The following is a 17,172-nucleotide window of genomic DNA, read 5'->3' on the forward strand; positions in this document are numbered from 1 at the left end:
ATTTGCAGTCCCACCAGCAGTGTATGAGGGTTCCTTTTTCTCTGCATCCTCTCCAACATTTGTTATTACTTGTCCTGTTGATTATAGCTATTCTAACAGGTGTGAGATGGTATCTCATTGTGGTTTTGATTTGCATTTCCCTAATAGCTATCGATGTTGAGCATCTTTTCATATGTTTGTAAGTGATTGTATTTATATATATTAGCAATGAAAACTGGGAATCGAAATAAAGTAACATTTACAATTGTATCAAAATACGGAATAGTTCAGGGATAAACCTGACAAAGGATCTGCACACTGAAAACTACAGAACATTGCTGAGATAAATTAAAGTAGAAAAATAAATTGAGAGATATACCATGTTTGTGGATTGGAAGACTTTCATGTTGTTAAAATGTCAGTTCTCCCAAAATTAATCAATAAAATAGATTCAGTGTAATCCCAATTAAAATTAAGATTGAGTTTTTTTTTTTTTTTTTTTTTTTTTGGTAAATTGGCAAGCTGATTTTTCAGGTGGAAAAGGATCAGCTCTAGAATAGCTCAAACCAACTTTAAAATAGAACAAAATTAGAGGGCTTATACTACCTGATTTTAAGACTTATTATAAAGCTACAGTAATCAAAACATAAAGACAAATCAGTGCCACAGAATAGAGTCTAAGAATATAGCCACACATTGAGTTTTTTCTTTTCTTTAAAAAAAAAAGTATTTTTTTTTAACTTCCTCAAGTAATTTTCACTGAGGTGTAAAGGCCATTCAGTAGAGAAAGGATAGTATTTTTAATAAATGCTGCTGGAACGATTGAATATCTATATACTAAAAAATGAACTTTGATCCATATTTCACACCATATACAAGAATTAACTCAAAATGAATCATTTATCTCAATAAAATTGTTAAAGCATAACCTCAATCTAATAATGAGCAAACCAGATAGAATGAAACTGAGGGAAATTGTACAAAATAACTAGCATATACTCTTCAGGAAAGGCCGAACTGCTGTCCCAGACAGAAGAGACTAACAAGACATGACAAGTAGATGTAATGTGGAATCCTGGTTTGGATCCTATACAAGAAAAAGGGCATTGGTGGGATAATTGGTGATGTTTGAATAAGGTCTAGAAATTATTTAACAGTATTGTACCAGTGTTAATATCCTGGTTTCAATGATTGTATTATGGTTATGTAAGATGTTAACATTAGGGGAAATTGGGTGAAAGGTATATGGAATCCTATGTACTATTTTTGCAGATATAAAATTGTTTCAAAATAAAAATAATTTAATGGATTATGACTTAAATGCAAAACCTAAAATCATAAAACTTCCAGAAGAAAACATAGGGTAACATCTTTGTGACCTTGGGTTAGGCAAAGATTTCTTAAATAGAACACCAAAAGCATGATTCTTAAAATAAAAACTTGATAAATTGGACATTTTCATGATTAAGAACTTCTGCTCTTTGAAAGACACTGTTAATAGAATGAGAAGACAAGCCACAGACTAGAAGAAAATATTTGTAAACCATATATCTGATAAAGAATTTGAATCCAGAATATATAAAGAACTTTCAGAATGACTCAATTTTTTAAAATGGGCAAGTGATTTGAACAGACACGTCACCAAAGAAGATATATGAATGGCAAATAAGCATGTGAAAAGATGCTTAATATCATTAGTCATTACAGAAATGCAAATTGAAACCACAATGGAATATCACTACATACCCATTAGACGGGCTATTTTCATAGCTCAGGAAGAGGAAGTGGAAGAGAAGAAATAAAGGAAACAGAAGGAGCTGGAGACGAGTTGGGGAGAGTAACTTTTCAGAACTATGTAATCCAGGGTCTTATTTCCAGTATGCCAAGCGGTCACATGATGATGGTTTCCATTTCCTTCAACATTTGTAGAGTACCTATTTATGATTATAGAATAAATCACGGGGTCTGAAGGAACTCACAGTCAGGCAATGACAGATTTACATACGGAAGTAACTTTAATCATAAAAGTATGATTGTAATAAGTCCTATAAATGAGATGTAAAAGACATAATATGAAGACACAGAGGGGGAAAACCTTCCTATCTGGAAAAGAAATTCGATGATGGGAGGAAATTGGGGAAGTCCTCCTCAGAATGGCGATTAACAACCTTCAGTAGGGGTTCAATAAATATTAGTGTCCTTCTTTCCTTCACATTATGACTCCAGTCTAACTTTCATTAAGTCACACCAAACCTCTCTGTTCCTGAACTGCATGACATTTCTTGCCACTGCGCTTTTTGCATCTGAAGTTCTCTCCTCCTAGAATGGAATTCCCTTTCCAGAATGTGCGAAAGGTGACATGAAATGGAGTTCGGGAGAATATAAAGCACATGGTAATAGTATAGATCGGGAGAATATAAAGCATACTGTTACATTAAGCGTACAAACTATGGAGGCTAGCCTCAAGCTCTTCATCTGCAAAAAGGAGATAATAACAAGATTCATTTCATAAGGTTGTTGAATAAATTAAAAGGACATTCCCACAAAGCTTTTAGCATCAGATCTGGCACAGAACGAGCGCTCAAGGAACGCAGTATTTGTAGGTGCGCAGTGTTCTTCTCCGATTGCCTCGCTCATGGCAGGAGCCATCCCTTGACCGCCCTGTCAATGCCAAAGCCGCCCAGCATGTCTCCCGCGCACCACGACGCCGCCTCCCATCCTCCAGACACTCGGGTTTACCAGACCCCGCCCAACGCTAGGTACCGGTTCACCGGGGCGCGCCCCGACCCTGCCTCGCCCTATTATTGGCTCTTGCAGATGCCTCTCATCCTAGGCCATTTCGGATTGGTTGGGATGGTGGTGAGGGGCGTGCGACGGAGAGCGTAGGCAGGGCGGGGACCCGGATGTGTGTGGTGGCGGCGGCCGAAGAGCTAGAGAGCGAGCTGAGAGGCCTATGGATGAGGAGGACGCGGCGGCCCCGGTAGGCGGAGATCGGGGGCGGTGTCCCAGAGGTCTCAGGTCGCCCTAGAGTCTGAGGCGAGAGGCGGGGGTCCTGGCCTGGGGCTCCGGGTTCATGGGCGGGGCCTTGCGCTCAGGTCTCTGGGGCTTACTCCCTCAGGACCCACGGCCGGGTGTGGGGCCTGGGGAAACTGGGCGTAGTCACACTGACAGCCTGGCCGCATTGCCCCGGGGTCTCGTCTGAGTGACCAGGCCGTGCCCAGGATGGAGGCGGGGCCTGCTGCGGCCGCCCCTGTCCGGTGTCATGGCTGTGGAGTTCTGGGCAATCACATGCCCCTAGGTCTGGGGCGCCAATATCTGCCTCTGGTCTATCCCTGGCCGAGTGCCGGGAAGGCAGTCCTACCGCTGTCCTGCAGGTGCCTACCTTTCTAGTCACCTGGTTGGTGGCTTGTATCTACTGCTAAAGGGTTTAGTACGCGCATTGGGCTTGAATTCAGCCCAGCCAAGGCTTACTAAGCACCTACTGTGTGCAGGGCACTGTCAGGCCTTGATGGGACCCCTGTATCAGGGTTTGGGGGTGGAAAGAGAAAAGTACCGCACCTTTTTCTCACTTCTGGCTCCCAGGAAAAATTCTTTCATTCATTCATATGTTAGCACCAGTTGGTGCTTTAAATACCAGGATGGAATCATCCTACTCTAAGTCTTCACTGCTACTATTTTAGTGGATGCCATCTCACATCTGGACTGGTGTGACAACCTCTTAATTGTTCGCCATTCTCGCTCTTATGATCAGTTCTCTAACCAACAGCCTAAATGATCTTTAAGACCAGACAGACCTTAACATCATGTCATTTCCTTGCTTAAAACCCTCAATAGGTTTCCCATCATACTTGGAATAAAATACAAACTCCTAAATATGGTCTATAGCAGTGGCCCTCAACCTTTTTGGCACCAGGGACCTGTGCTCCTTTGAGAATCTAATGCCTGATGAGCGGTGATGCTAGTGCTGAGGAGCGGCTGCCAATACAGATGAAGCTTCGTTTGCTTATCTGCCGCTCACCTCCTGCTGTGCTGCCCTGTTCCTAACAGGCCATGGACTGGTACCAGTCCACGGCCCTGGGAGTTGAGGACCCCTGGTCTTCGATCTGGCTCCTGCCTTCTCATCCTCTTGTACATTCTCTAAAAAACTACACACCTGCCATACTGGCTTTTCTATTTCTCTACCATGCCAGCTCTCTTCTACCCCAAGACCTGTGTCCTGGCTGTCCCCTGTGCCTGGATTGCTCTTTCTTGGGCTTGTCACGTGCCTTGCTCCTTCTTAACTCAAATGTCACCTTCTCAGGAAGGCTTTCCTTAGATGGAGTTCACCCCGTATACTTTATCACCTCACTCTGCTTTTTTCCCCACTATCTAACATTCTCATGCGTTTTTATTTTCTGTCACACCTCAGACTAGAATGGAAGCCTCTTAGAATGGAAGTCCCATCCATCTTCTTCACAGTGTATCCCTAGCACCTGGAACAGTACACATAGTAGGAGCTCAGTAAATGTTGAATGAAAGGACGAAGATGGGGATTGTTGTGGTCAATCTTGGCAACTAGCTTTAAGTCCAGTGCCTTCTCCACATTCTAGGTCAAACAGGCTAAGGTGCTTTGCTTAGGGCCCTGCTCCCTTTTTAAGCCCCTTTTGCCCACCTGCAGGTTTGTTCTCATGAACAAGATGGATGACCTCAACCTGCACTACCGGTTTCTGAATTGGCGCCGGCGGATCCGGGAGATTCGGGAGGTCCGGGCTTTCCGGTATCAGGAGAGGTTCAAACACATTCTTGTAGATGGAGACACTTTGAGGTGAGTTTAGGCTAGTGTTTTTACATTTTCCTTTCTGTGCTAGATCTTAGAGATGAAAAGGGGTTTTTTTCAGAGGCAGAGGACAGTCTACACTGCACTGGGAGGAGAATGTTGACCTTGAGGTTTTCCTTAGTGGAGTGGTGTGTGCTGCTTCCCCCTGCATTCTCTTCTGCCTGTGTCTCTGGGTCACTGTCCTGGTCTGCATTGGAAGCAGTTATGTGAGAGACAGGAGGCTGCTGAGGCCTCAAGAGTTGCCCAAGTACCTTTTTGAGAGGACTCCAGAAGGTCTGTGGAGTGTCTGGGTCTCCTGCCTACGTCTCAGGGGTTGCCTTAGGTGAAGAGTGGCCATTTCAGAGGCAGTGGATTTTCTGTTTGGGGAAAGGCATTTATATAGAGCATCCTGCCCACCACCTTCTACAACCCTTTAGTTTGTGTGTGCGTTTATTTTCTCTCTTTTCTGGCTCGAACCCCTTCTTTGACTCCTTCTGAGCCTAACTCTCTCACAAAGTTGTCACTAAAGAGAGAAAGAAGTAGTGCTATTTAGCCTAGAGACAGGAAAACAGGCATGGGGACTGAATAACTGTCTTCCAGTCTACAAAGGACGTTGGTAGAGAGGATAAAGACCAGCCTCTCTCCAGTTCCGCTGAGGACAGAGCCAAAGGAAAAGGGCTGAAGCTGCAGCATCAAGGATTGAGATTAGACAGGAGTGTGAGACCCATAATAGGCAATTAAGAGAATCTCTGCTTTTTTTCCCCCTGGAAATGAAGAAGCCAGGCTTGCATTGGTCTGGTGTGGGTTGGCCCCTGACTGGAGGCAGCAGGAGGGGTGGGTGACCTCGAGTATCTTGTTATGGTGTCTGTGCAGATGTCCTGAAGTGTGGTCTAATAGATTCTCCTCTGTGCTGGCCTTGGCAGGGTGGTGGTTGGGGATGTTGAGGCCCTCCCCGCAACTCTTGGGCTAGGCTGCTAATGGAACTCCCCACTCATTCCTCCCTCAGTTACCATGGAAACTCCGGTGAAGTTGGCTGCTATGTGGCTTCTCGGCCCCTGACCAAGGACAGCAATTACTTTGAGGTGGGCAGAGCAGGGGGTGAGATCATTAAGCTCCAAGGAGTTTTTTAACTAGATTCATGATCTGGGCCTTTTAATTTTCCATCAGGGCTGTCCTGTTGGCTGGAAAAAGAGCGCAGGATGGCGCGGTGCCTGATCTGAGAGATAGGTGCCCTGGAGTCCTGTCACCCTGTCCCTTCTATTCTTCTGCCCCTCATCTAAGTGGACTTTGACCCACATCCCGGATTTTAACCTATGTCTTTTCCTATTCCCTAATCCAGGCATCTACTTCATCTCATATCTTGTTCCATCGATTGGAAATTATTTTCTAAGTAATCATGGTAAAATAGGCCCCCACTCTCCCAGTTTCCCTCTGAGTGCCCTGTCTTTCTCTGATTCCCATGTGTGTTGTCTCTTTGAGCCTCAGCCTTCTTTGATATCTAACTCCCCTCCCCTGTACCCCCAGCAGTTCTCATTTCCCATCCCTGCTAACTGTGCCCTGATCTTCTCCCTCCAGGTGTCTATTGTGGACAGTGGGGTCCGTGGCACCATTGCCGTGGGGCTGGTCCCTCAGTACTACAGCTTGGATCACCAGCCTGGCTGGTTGCCTGACTCTGTAGCCTACCATGCTGATGATGGCAAGTGAGTTGCCTCCTGTGAAACCTGACCTTCTTCCTCTGGATTCAGGAATCTTAGATATAAAGGACTGCCTCATAGTGGCTTTTGTCATTCCTTCACCTATCTTGGGATATTTTTGTAGACTTTTCTGATTAGGACAGAAAGGTGGCTTGATGGCTACACTTAGAAGTTTGCAGACTTAGAGGGAAGGGTGGGACTCACACCAGGACATAGGTAGATTCCATCACAGAGCGACTGGGAGCAGTGAGATGTGGCCTTAGCTATTGACACTGGGGAGAAGTCGGGAGGCCTGGCTTGGGTCATGTGTCTGTGCTGCTCTGTCCACAGGCTGTACAATGGCCGAGCCAAGGGCCGCCAGTTTGGGTCAAAGTGCAACTCCGGGGACCGGATTGGCTGTGGCATTGAGCCTGTGTCCTTTGATGTGCAAACTGCTCAGATCTTCTTCACTAAAAATGGGAAGCGGGTAAGTGGAAAATCCCAAGTAGGATTTAAACAGCTTGAAGCTGTTTAAGAATTTGTGGGAGTGATAAGAGTCTGCTGGATGAGGCTTGCCCAGGGACCCACGGGCTTAGTTCCTATCTCCTTCAGTCCAGCGTCAAGTTCTTCTGAAGTCTCTTGTGTGTAGGAGAATGCACTTCCCCTACCCAGGGGAAGCTGGGACATTATCCATATGACAAATACAGAGGGGCAGTTAGTACAGTGGAGGATGAGCAAAAGTTCTGGGTGACAGAATTGGATGATTTGGGGGAGGATTTTGGGCAGGAAGAAAAGAGATTGTGGCCTGGCTGTATAAGCTGGAGGTCTTCTCTGATTTTCCACTAGAATATTTTCGAGGATGTGTCCTTTTGTGTTTTCTTTTCCTTGTTTCACTTCTCCTTCCATGTTTAGGGAGAGATGAGATAAAAACCCATGGAGAGAGCCACACGGCTTCTTTCTTTTCCTACCCAGTACCATTTCCTACCCTGGGAAAACTGCTTCCTCAGGCCTTGGCCGAGAGGTCCTACTCCCTCAGTGTCTAGGCCTCAGCACTTTCCTGCTCCACTGCACACTCCCTCATACCAAAAGTATTTGGCAGCAAGTTGAGAGACCTGTGTTTGCCTTCTAGCTCTCTGGATACCTTACTTGGCCAGGAGTATTTAACAAACAGCTTTTAGAATTTTTCTGTACCTCTGTTTTTCTGTCTGTCAGTGTGTGTGATTATTATTTATTGCATCATCATGTCAAAAGAACCCTGTGAGAATTAAATGAGCTATGGAAAAGTGAGTTAGAAGTCAGCTCCTTCCTTCCCTCCACTGCAGGTGGGCTCCACCATCATGCCCATGTCCCCAGATGGGCTGTTCCCAGCAGTGGGCATGCACTCCCTGGGTGAAGAGGTACGGCTGCATCTCAATGCTGAGCTGGGCCGTGAGGATGACAGTGTCATGATGGTGGACAGTTATGAGGATGAATGGGGCCGGCTGCATGATGTCAGAGTCTGTGGAACTGTAAGTAAGGGGCAGTGGGGCAGTAGTGGGTTGGGTAGGGAGGGCTGGGCAGAACACCTGTGGGCCACATAAGCTTGGCTGAATTGCTTAGAATTGGAGGTGAGGACAATGTCGTTTTTAGGGTTTAGGGAAATGGGAATTTTGGCAGGGTAGCCCGTGGCCTTGAAATGGTTCTTTGAGTCCTCATCTGTTTTCTCCTTTGTGCTGATTCTCTTTCTTCCCTTGCCCTTCATTTGAGAGCTTTACTATTAGAACAGATAATAGTTCTCCTTTGCCTTTTTTGCTTCCTTCAGCACCTGGTGTCCTCTGCTGCCCCGCACACCTGTCTTTGAGAGGCTGGAGCAGATTGGGAGGCAGGATGCCCAGATGCCCCTTTAGGCTTGATTTCAGCTTAGCTGGCCCAGGTTTTCCATTCACCATGCTGTGGGGCAGGTGTGGTCACAAGTGCCACTCATGTGGGGGAAGGTTCTTTGAGATCTTTGTTAAGTAAGCATCAATGTTAATCTCTTCTGTATTACCCCTACATTTTATAGAGGATGAGAATAGAGGCACATAAAGATTCAGTGAGAATCCTTGACCCTCCCAAATTGGCTGTTTTGTATATCTTATTGTCATACCTTCCTTAATCTTTCCCTGGACCGTAAACTTTCTTGGCAACCCTATGGACCTCGAGAGAGGAAAATTTTTCATATCTCCCCTCTGCACCTCATGCTCAGTTGGGAGTGAAGGGATGCTGAATCAGGGGTCTGGCCCTGACCTCTAGTGGGCTGCCCAGGCCTCCCACTTTGAATTGTCCCTCTGCTGCCCTCTTGTACAGGGCTCAGCCTTTTCTCCACCCTCTGGCCGTCTCACCCCAATCCAGGCTGTTTTCAGCTTAGTCTTTCATAGCAAAACAGAAGCAGTGGGGGGTGGGAGTGGATTATGAGGGAGCGCCCCCCATTCCCCTTCTGGAGTTCAAGGTGAGTCAAACTCAAGGAAAACAGCAGACAGTGTGCCCTCCTGCTCCTAACTCTCTGCACCCCCTCCTGACACAAGGGTCTATGAACTGCAGTGGCTAAGAGCCAGGATGCTTTAGATGCCCACTCCTTGACCCTTATCTCTTCTCTTTCTTTTCACTTTCCACCATCATTTTGACAACATCTGCAGAGTTGAACTTGGGACTAAGCCAGGGCTATGTTCCAGCTCTCATCCCTGACCTCTCCTCAAGAGTGTTTTCCTGGCATCCTTTCCGTGCCTGGACCTGTCCCCACTCTGCTCCCAGCCCCTCCCAGGCAATCTTTTCTAATTGATGCAGAATCCTGTATACATTTATAAATAGCCTTCCTTCCTCTCTGCCCTCTCCCCCACCCCATGCCCTCAGGCCATGCATTGAAGAATTTTTTTTCTTTCTTAGACATAAGCCGTTGACTTTGCTCATCTCTCAGACCCTCACCATAGCTTGCAACAGCTGGCAAGGTGGGCACAATACTCCCTGAACACTCTTCTCTGGGGCAGACTTGGACATGTGCTTCCTGAGGGACATATGCCTTCTATTCTTGCCAACTATCCCATCTTTCAAATGAGGGTGTCTCACCCAGTTTCTTCCATCCCTGTGGTCTCCTATCCCCATTTGTTTCTTGACCTCCCTCTTGTGACCATGCACTGTATTTCTGACCCAGCCATCAGGGTTGTGTTAGCCTGGAGGAGCCTGGGAGAGGTCATTTGGGCCATGCCTGTGCCTCCTAGTTCTATGTCTAGCACAGCTGATTCTCCTCTTTGCCCTTCTAGTTTTTTCCATTCCCCTGTGTGGGGAACCTTTACCTGAGACCTCAGACCTCTGCTGTTGTTGAAGCCTTTTTCTCCTGCCCTGGGTGATGTTCCCAGGAGAGCACTCTTTAGAACCATAAAGGTTTGGGAGAGGCTTTGGTGCCATCCAGTGCAGGGTTTCTCAGTTCAAAGGCTGTGGCCATTTTAGGTGAGACAGTTCCTTGATGGGCAGGATGTTTAGCATCCTTTCTCCCAGACATAGGATGCTAGTACCCTCTCCCCTAATCAGTGTGACAACCACACATTCCCAACTATCCTCTTGTTGTACTGTTGATGAAAAAACAACCCCAGAGAAAAGTGAAGAGACTTGCTGAAATGTCAAAAAGTGAATTAGTAGCAGAACTAAACCCAGATATTCATTCTTTGACCCCTACCTACTGCCTTTCTATTGTCTAATTTGTGCTGTTACCTTCTACCTAAGCCTGTTCTCCTGTAGCCAGTCATCTCCCCTCTTCCTGCCCCCTTCTCCTAAGATGAATCCAGAGTTCCTGGGCTTCAGTTCCCACTTTCCTGGGATTCTCCTGTCTAGTTTCTTCAGCCAAGGCCCTTCTAGGTGAGTTTATTTGGCTGCCTGGGAATTCTTTTACTCCTAGTCCTCTCTCTCAGTTTTGGAGTCTCAATTATCCTATCTTCTCTCCTCCCCACTGGTTCTTCCCATAAAGAAGAGCAAATTCAATTCTTGACCCTTTTTTTTCCCTCCAACATTTTATTATAAAAAATTCCAAATATACAGAAGAGTTGAAAAAAATAGTACAGTGAACATCCATATACCCACTACCGAGATTCAACAGTTGTTAATTTTTAGTCATGTTTGTTTAATCTAAGTATCTATATATCAACATACCTGGTTCCTTCTTGAGTGGGATTCCTCCCTTGCTTCCTGTGGCCTCAGTTTCCCCTCCTAAAGAGTTCTCCCTCCCAAGTGCTCTAAGGGAGTTGAAGAATTCCTGTTGCTCAGGAATGGGAGTGTTGCCCCTCACCTCATCCCTGCCCCCAGGCCTTGCAAAGTGAGGTAATGAGAGGAGGGTGGGGGGTAGTCAGTAAAGCTGGGGGATTAGACTCATTCTGTCTTTGTTTCATGTTCATAGCTCCTCTGACAACTCCTTAGTGACAGGGTAACAGCTTTAGTACACAAAGCGGGGTGAATGAGGCCTCACCCTCCCAGGGGTCCTCCATGGACCCAACCCAGGAGGAGACCATGTTGGGGCCTGAGCTGGCTGGTGAGGTGCATGTTCTTGGTTCCTGTTTCAGCTGTTTTAGGCCCTCGGGGCACTGAGCCCTTCCTTGCTCTTGTCAAGAAGGATTAGGGTCTTTGTTGGCTCGAGGAGAAGGGCGGATACCAACAGGAGAGCAGAAGCTGAGAAGGTGCTACTGGTAGAAGGAGAGGGTGCGGTGCAGTAGGATCCTTGCACTCTGGTCTGCAGCCTCTACTCTGTGGCATCGAGTCCACCTGTTTGGCCTCAAGGCTCTGCTAAGGAGTTGACACTCACTTCATTTAGTCGTCTCACCTATTTTTAGACATGCAGGTAGTAGTATCCTGATTTTACTGGTGAAGAAATAGGCTTAAAGAAATGAAAGTCACTAGCTCAAGGTTAGTGGCTAGTAAGTAATCGGAGTTAGGATTTGAACTCAGGTCTGTTTGATTCTCTTTCAGACTTGGCATCTGAGGCACCAGCATCAAGCTTCTAGCAATTCACTCTCTTCTCCTGTAGTTTCCTAACAGCCCTAGTCTAAGGAGGGGAGTAGACTCAAACAAGGATCTGTCAGGGAGGCCAGACTTTCCCCCACCTCACCCCTCTGAGAAAGCTCTGAAGGGATTGAGAGGACTTTGCTCATGAGCAGGAGAGCAGATCCAAGAGGATCAGATGAATTGGGATAGCTTCTACCCTGAGGGGTGGGTGGTTCCTCTCTTGAAGAGGGCAAGATATACAAGGATCTAGTCTTCCAGGCCAGCGGTAGTCATAACTGCTCCATGGAGTGGAGAGTGGGTTTTAGAGTCCCATGTTAGTGTGTCATTTTCCTGGCCTTTTAGTTTAAGGAAGCATCCCCACCCTATTTATAGACAAAACTGCAACTCTGCCTTCCTCCGGGCTGAGGTAGAAGGAATGGTTGGGCGGGTTTTTCCCAAGGATCAGGGTCTGGATCTGCTCTCTTGGCTCTGGAAGTGGAAAACACTGTGTTTCCTATGCCGAGGCCAGTTGGATGGAGTGTAAGGGCAGCTGTGAAATCCCCCACCCAGTTCTGCAATGCTGGGTGGGCTGGGGGCTGCTCAGTCTGGATGGAGTGAAAGCTCATTAATGTGCATCAAGCCGCACCCCTCCTGGCTTGTGGGGAGAGATGCAGAGGATGAACCCAGGCTGAGCAGAGAACACGCAGAGAACTATAAACACAATTCAAATAGTGTGGCCCTTAATAAGGACACAGAAATTCAGGTGATGCAGCAGATCCCTCTCTGATGAAACACAGCAGTGTGATATACTGGAGAAGACTGGGCTAGGAGTGTAAATAGAAAAGAGCCAATGTAACCTGAGATGTGTAAGGCTCTGGCTGTATGGATGAGAGAAGAGCCAGCCTGGGCATGGATTTAGGTGGTCTCCCTTAAGTCTCTGGCTTTTCCCCTGAACCATCCCCCAACCCCACCTCCAGTTCTCTTGGGTGAGGTGGGGAGGATGGAATTGAGGTGGCAGGCCTTAGGGGATCCAGAGCTGAGAAGGGGACCTTCTGTCTCCTCTCTGAAGAGGGTAGTGAGGAAGCAGGACTTGCCTTTGCTAAAAGCACAGAGACTTCCATGCTGGTTGGTGCAGGCAAGCATAATTCCTTTCCTGTTCAGGCAGGAGCTCTTTGCTGGATGAGAGGCCAGCACCCTAAGGCTTGCCTGGGAGAAGTGGAGAAGGTCCTCAGGGAATGTATTTTCTTCAGGGCTAGAAGAGTGAGAAGGTAGAAGAAAATCTTGAGGGGCACTTTGGCTAAGTAAAAAAGGATTATGGAATCCCAGGTGATGCTGAGGGTGAGGGAAAGAAAGGATGGGGTTGAGTCATAGGCCAACTATAACCATGACAACTGATAAATAAATCCTCCCAGATTGGGGGTTGCTGCCTCATCATGCCCAGGCAGGACCATCGTTGGACTGAAGAGCTCCAAGAGCCCATCAGTCATCTCCCCTTTCTTCCCCCTTCACACCTCTGCTCCAACTTGAAAGAGTCATGAGGGGCCAGGAACAGGAAAGCTTGCCTTCCTAGTTTTGTTCTGCCTGCTCCCCTCCCTCACATTAAATGAAGGAGTAGAGCTGACCCTTCTGGGTTTCCTGGCTCCCCTCAGCACCTCTCTGATCCAGCTATGAACATCTCTGTTCAAAGCCAAGTAAAACAAAGATCCTGAGAAATTATGTAGGTCCCATTCCAGACCGAATTGGCTTCTGAGTTTATCTCCCCTCCCTAAAACATCTGGAGTTGGTACCTAATCTATCCCTATTAGGCCTCCTGTGAAAGTCGACAGGTTTCCTCTCAGCCTAATCTTCACTTTTCCTTTTCTCTGTGTTCGGGGGACCCTGGAAGGACCTTTCCCAGCAGAGTTAGGTCCAGGGAAGTGATGACGTAGCCTAGAGACCCCGAATGTGGTTCCTGGCATTCTGCCATCTGGATTGCTGTGCTGCTCTCCCCATTCCCTAAAAGCAAGGAGAAGGGCTTTGGCTCAGTAGGCAGGTGGGTACAGCATTCAGTAAAGAGCTCAGCCCTCTTGCTTATGCTACCAGCTTCGCTATCCCCACCCCATCTCTGTTCTCCCTGTGCTTGCCTAGAACATTGAGGCCACACTGTATCTCTAGGATCCTTTCCCTTTTATCCAGGGTTTTTTGTCAGACCCAGGAAACTGGTCCTCAGACTGCCTTGGGACCAGGTTTCCAGGGCGGGTGTCAGCCTGTTCCCTATCTCCCTGCACTTCCCCCACAGCTGCTGGAGTACTTGGGCAAGGGCAAAAGCATCGTTGATGTGGGGCTGGCCCAGGCCCGGCACCCACTGAGCACCCGTAGCCACTACTTCGAGGTGGAGATCGTGGACCCGGGAGAGAAATGCTACATCGCCTTGGGGCTGGCCCGGAAGGTGGGCACTATTTTTGCCTGTAGAGCTGCTCAACTCAGGGGCTGTTGGGATGGGGCTGGGAGTTCTCGAGGAAATCAGGGGCCAGGTTGTTGAGGGAGGGTCTTAACTTGAGACAGAACAGGGTTTTGTGTGTGTGCTGTGTAAGGGTACAGACCCCAAGTGACCTAGCACCTGAATATCGTGACTGCACCACACACACTGAGACCTGGATGTGCGGTGGGGGCAGCCAGCTGGGAAAGCCAAAAACCTTTCTCATCTTCCTTGCTTTCTCTTCAATCTCAAGTGTCCGAAATGGGTGAGGCTGCAGGGGTGGTGAGCAGCCTTCTGGTTGTAGCCTATTCCAGAAGATTGAAGGTTCAGACACTGCTCTCTCTTGTTTTCTTTTGTGTGTGGCACCATAGATTTTTTTTTTTTCTTGTTGCAGGATTATCCCAAGAACAGGCACCCTGGCTGGAGTAGAGGGTCTGTAGCCTATCATGCAGGTGAGCAGGGGCTGTCCTGGGGAAGCTGGGGTTTTGGGAGATATAGAGGTATAGGGATATTTATTTTCCTGACCCCTCACAAGTGGCCTGTCTCCAGTATCTGGCTGGAGAGACTCCCCTGCTGCCATCTGCTTGCCTTCCCAAGCTGCTAGTGCTTTCTCCTCATCTGTGTTTTTCCTCCCAGCTCTAAAAGCCAGGGGAGCAGAGCAGGGGCGGGGGATCAGGGCCCAAACTGGACATTCCAGGCCTCTGAGTTGGCTCCCTCTGCGCCCTTCCTGCAGATTCTGCATTTTCTTTTTTTGGTCTGCTTGATTTCCTTTGGGGCTTTCTTTAGAAAGGCCAATCTGTGAGCTCCTGGTCCCACTTCTCTTCCCCTCCCCAGGCCGTTTCCTCTCTCTGACCAGCTCCCTGAGTTTCCCCCTTAGCCCCTAGAGTGGACAGACATTAAGACTTTTTTTTTTTTTTTTATCTAGTGCATCTCTACATCTTTGTTTCACCTTCCTTCCTCCCTTCCTCAGGGCCAGGGAGGGAGGAAAGGATAGGTAAGGTAGCATTAACTTTAAGCAGGGGTCGCTCTGAGAGGGTAGAGTGTCAGCCTCTCCTTCACTGTGTGTCTTCTCCCCTCCAACAGATGATGGGAAGATCTTCCATGGCAGTGGAGTGGGGGACCCCTTTGGGCCACGCTGTTACAAAGGGGACATTATGGGCTGTGGAATCATGTTCCCCCGGGACTACATTCTGGACAGTGAGGGTGAGTGGGATGAGGGTGGCCAACCAGGCTGGTTGGGCAGAGGGAGGGGGCAGTACCACAGGTGCTTAGGTTTCCTGGCCTCCTAGGTGACAGTGATGACAGTTGTGACACAGTAATACTGTCCCCGACTGCTCGAGCTGTGCGGAACGTCCGGAATGTCATGTACCTGCACCAGGAAGGCGAAGAGGAAGAGGAGGAAGAGGAAGAGGAAGAAGATGGGGAAGAGATAGAGCAGGAGCATGAGGGCAAGAAGGTGGTGGTGAGTGTGGAGGGGTTAGGGTTGGACTAGGGTTCTTGGGCCTAGGCAAGGCTGGCGTTAGTAGAAATAGAAAATGGAGCCAGAAGAGGGAAATGGGCTGGCACTGCTGTAGGCGTGTTCCTGTTCTGAGGTAACAGGAGCGCTGCTGGGTTGGGGAGACTGGTTGAAAGACTGGTTTCCAGCCTCAGGACGCCCTCTTGTGGTCACTCCTTGCATTACCCCAAATCTCTCCACAAAAAGTGCTGAGAGTTGAGAGTGAGTGGGGTTCAGGCCTGTGCAGCTCCAGCATCCTCAGAGAAGAGGCCAGAGCTGCCTGCTCCACTCTTCTTCCCACTTTTACCCACCAGGTTTTCTTTACTCGGAATGGCAAGATCATTGGGAAGAAGGATGCTGTTGTACCCTCTGGAGGCTTCTTCCCCACAATTGGAATGCTGAGCTGTGGGGAGAAAGTCAAAGTGGACCTGCACCCCTTGAGTGGCTAGGGACTTCTCCCCTATATCTTCCCGTCTCCCTCTTCTCCCCCTTTACAGGACCAGGTACCCAGTTCCTAACTTCTCTGAAGATTTGTTTACCTGGCAGGCCCCAGGGGTATATAGTCACTCCATCTCAACCAAATCAGGCCCCTGCCAAGCTCTTTTGTGCCCATGTTTCTGACCTGGTGCCGCCCCTGTCATCTGTCTCTGGGCCTGAGTTCCTGGTTGGACAGGAATAGGCCCACAGAATGGTGGTATTATATTGGTGGGTCCCACTTGCTTTGGTAAGTGGGCTCCACATACCCCTTTTCCCACTGGCCCATGTGAGTGGAGAGGAGTGAGCACCCTGTCTCAGCTGCTATTTGGGCCTGAGGCTTTACAGAGGATGGAATAGAGACAGCCCCTGTCCTGTTTGCCACAGTATTTCTCTTTGCATTTTCTTTTTTGTTCTCTCTTCTCGTTGTGTGAACCAGTTGCTGCTGTCATTCTCCCTGGCTGGGCTAGGGGGTTCTCTTGGGCTTTCTCTCCTTCCACTGACTACTGTCCCAAGAAGACTGCTCTAGGGTTTCTGTTCTTTGTCCTGAGAGCTGGCTTTCTCTCTCACCACCTGTCCAGGCACCATAGTCCCATGGAGAATCTGTGTCTCTGGCTCCCCTAGTTAGACACACGTAAGTGGGTGCCCATTATGTGTTTAATGGCTTGAGAGAGGAGCTGTCAGGTGCTGGGTCGTGGGGACTGGCGTCTTAGTTTCTATCTCTGCCTTTCCATTCTCGGTCTACCCATGGCACGCTTGTCTCTTGTTCTCTGGGATGCAAGCTGAGACTCCAGAGCATGTCTCTCCTGCCTTGGAGAGGGCAAGACCCCAGAGTCCTCGCCAAGTGTCCCAGAGGGCAACTTGGCCCCTCACTCCCCTTTCTGCCCTACCCCATCTCCCAGCTTGCTGCCTGTGCCAGTTGCCTGTTTTGCTTCAGTGTTTGATTCTAGCACTTAACATGTGTCTTCCCTGACCAAGCCTTCCTGTTTCCTACCCCCTTGACCCCTGACCGCCTCCGCATACAGTGTCTTCTCCTGGGAGGAAGAGGGAGCAGGAGCTGATGGCCTTGGTTTGCACAGAGCGGGTAGGGCTTTGGGGAAAGGGGGAGCTGTTGTGCTGCTGGGGCCTCACCTTGGGCCCTCCCTTCAGGCCCTGCACTATGATGTATGAAATGTATGTACAGACAGATGTTTATACAGCCAATAAAGATGGAGTTTCTGTATTTATCAGCATGGCAGGGGCACAGGAGTCCTTTATCAGTATGTAGGGCTAGGGACATGGCTGGAAGTGGGGTCATCTTGCTCACTTGGGCATG

At 48.4% G+C, this 17,172-nt stretch overlaps 1 protein-coding gene across 1 annotated transcript; it reads left to right on the forward strand.

Moving 5' to 3' along the window:
- Nucleotides 1-2,820: 2,820 nt before the first annotated feature.
- On the forward strand, nt 2,821-17,089 carry SPRYD3 (SPRY domain containing 3). The gene is made up of 11 exons (XM_006904545.3): nt 2,821-2,959; nt 4,637-4,783; nt 5,781-5,856; nt 6,350-6,474; nt 6,799-6,934; nt 7,770-7,955; nt 13,709-13,858; nt 14,283-14,340; nt 14,972-15,091; nt 15,178-15,350; nt 15,698-17,089. Exons 1-11 carry the CDS (start codon nt 2,883-2,885, stop codon nt 15,830-15,832), a joined length of 1,383 nt encoding a protein of 460 aa, XP_006904607.1. The 5' UTR covers nt 2,821-2,882; the 3' UTR covers nt 15,833-17,089.
- The last annotated feature ends 83 nt before the right edge of the window (nt 17,090-17,172 follow it).

The sequence above is a fragment of the Pteropus alecto genome, unplaced genomic scaffold (assembly GCF_000325575.1).
Source record: "Pteropus alecto unplaced genomic scaffold, ASM32557v1 scaffold220, whole genome shotgun sequence".
Taxonomy (NCBI): Eukaryota; Metazoa; Chordata; class Mammalia; order Chiroptera; family Pteropodidae; genus Pteropus; species Pteropus alecto.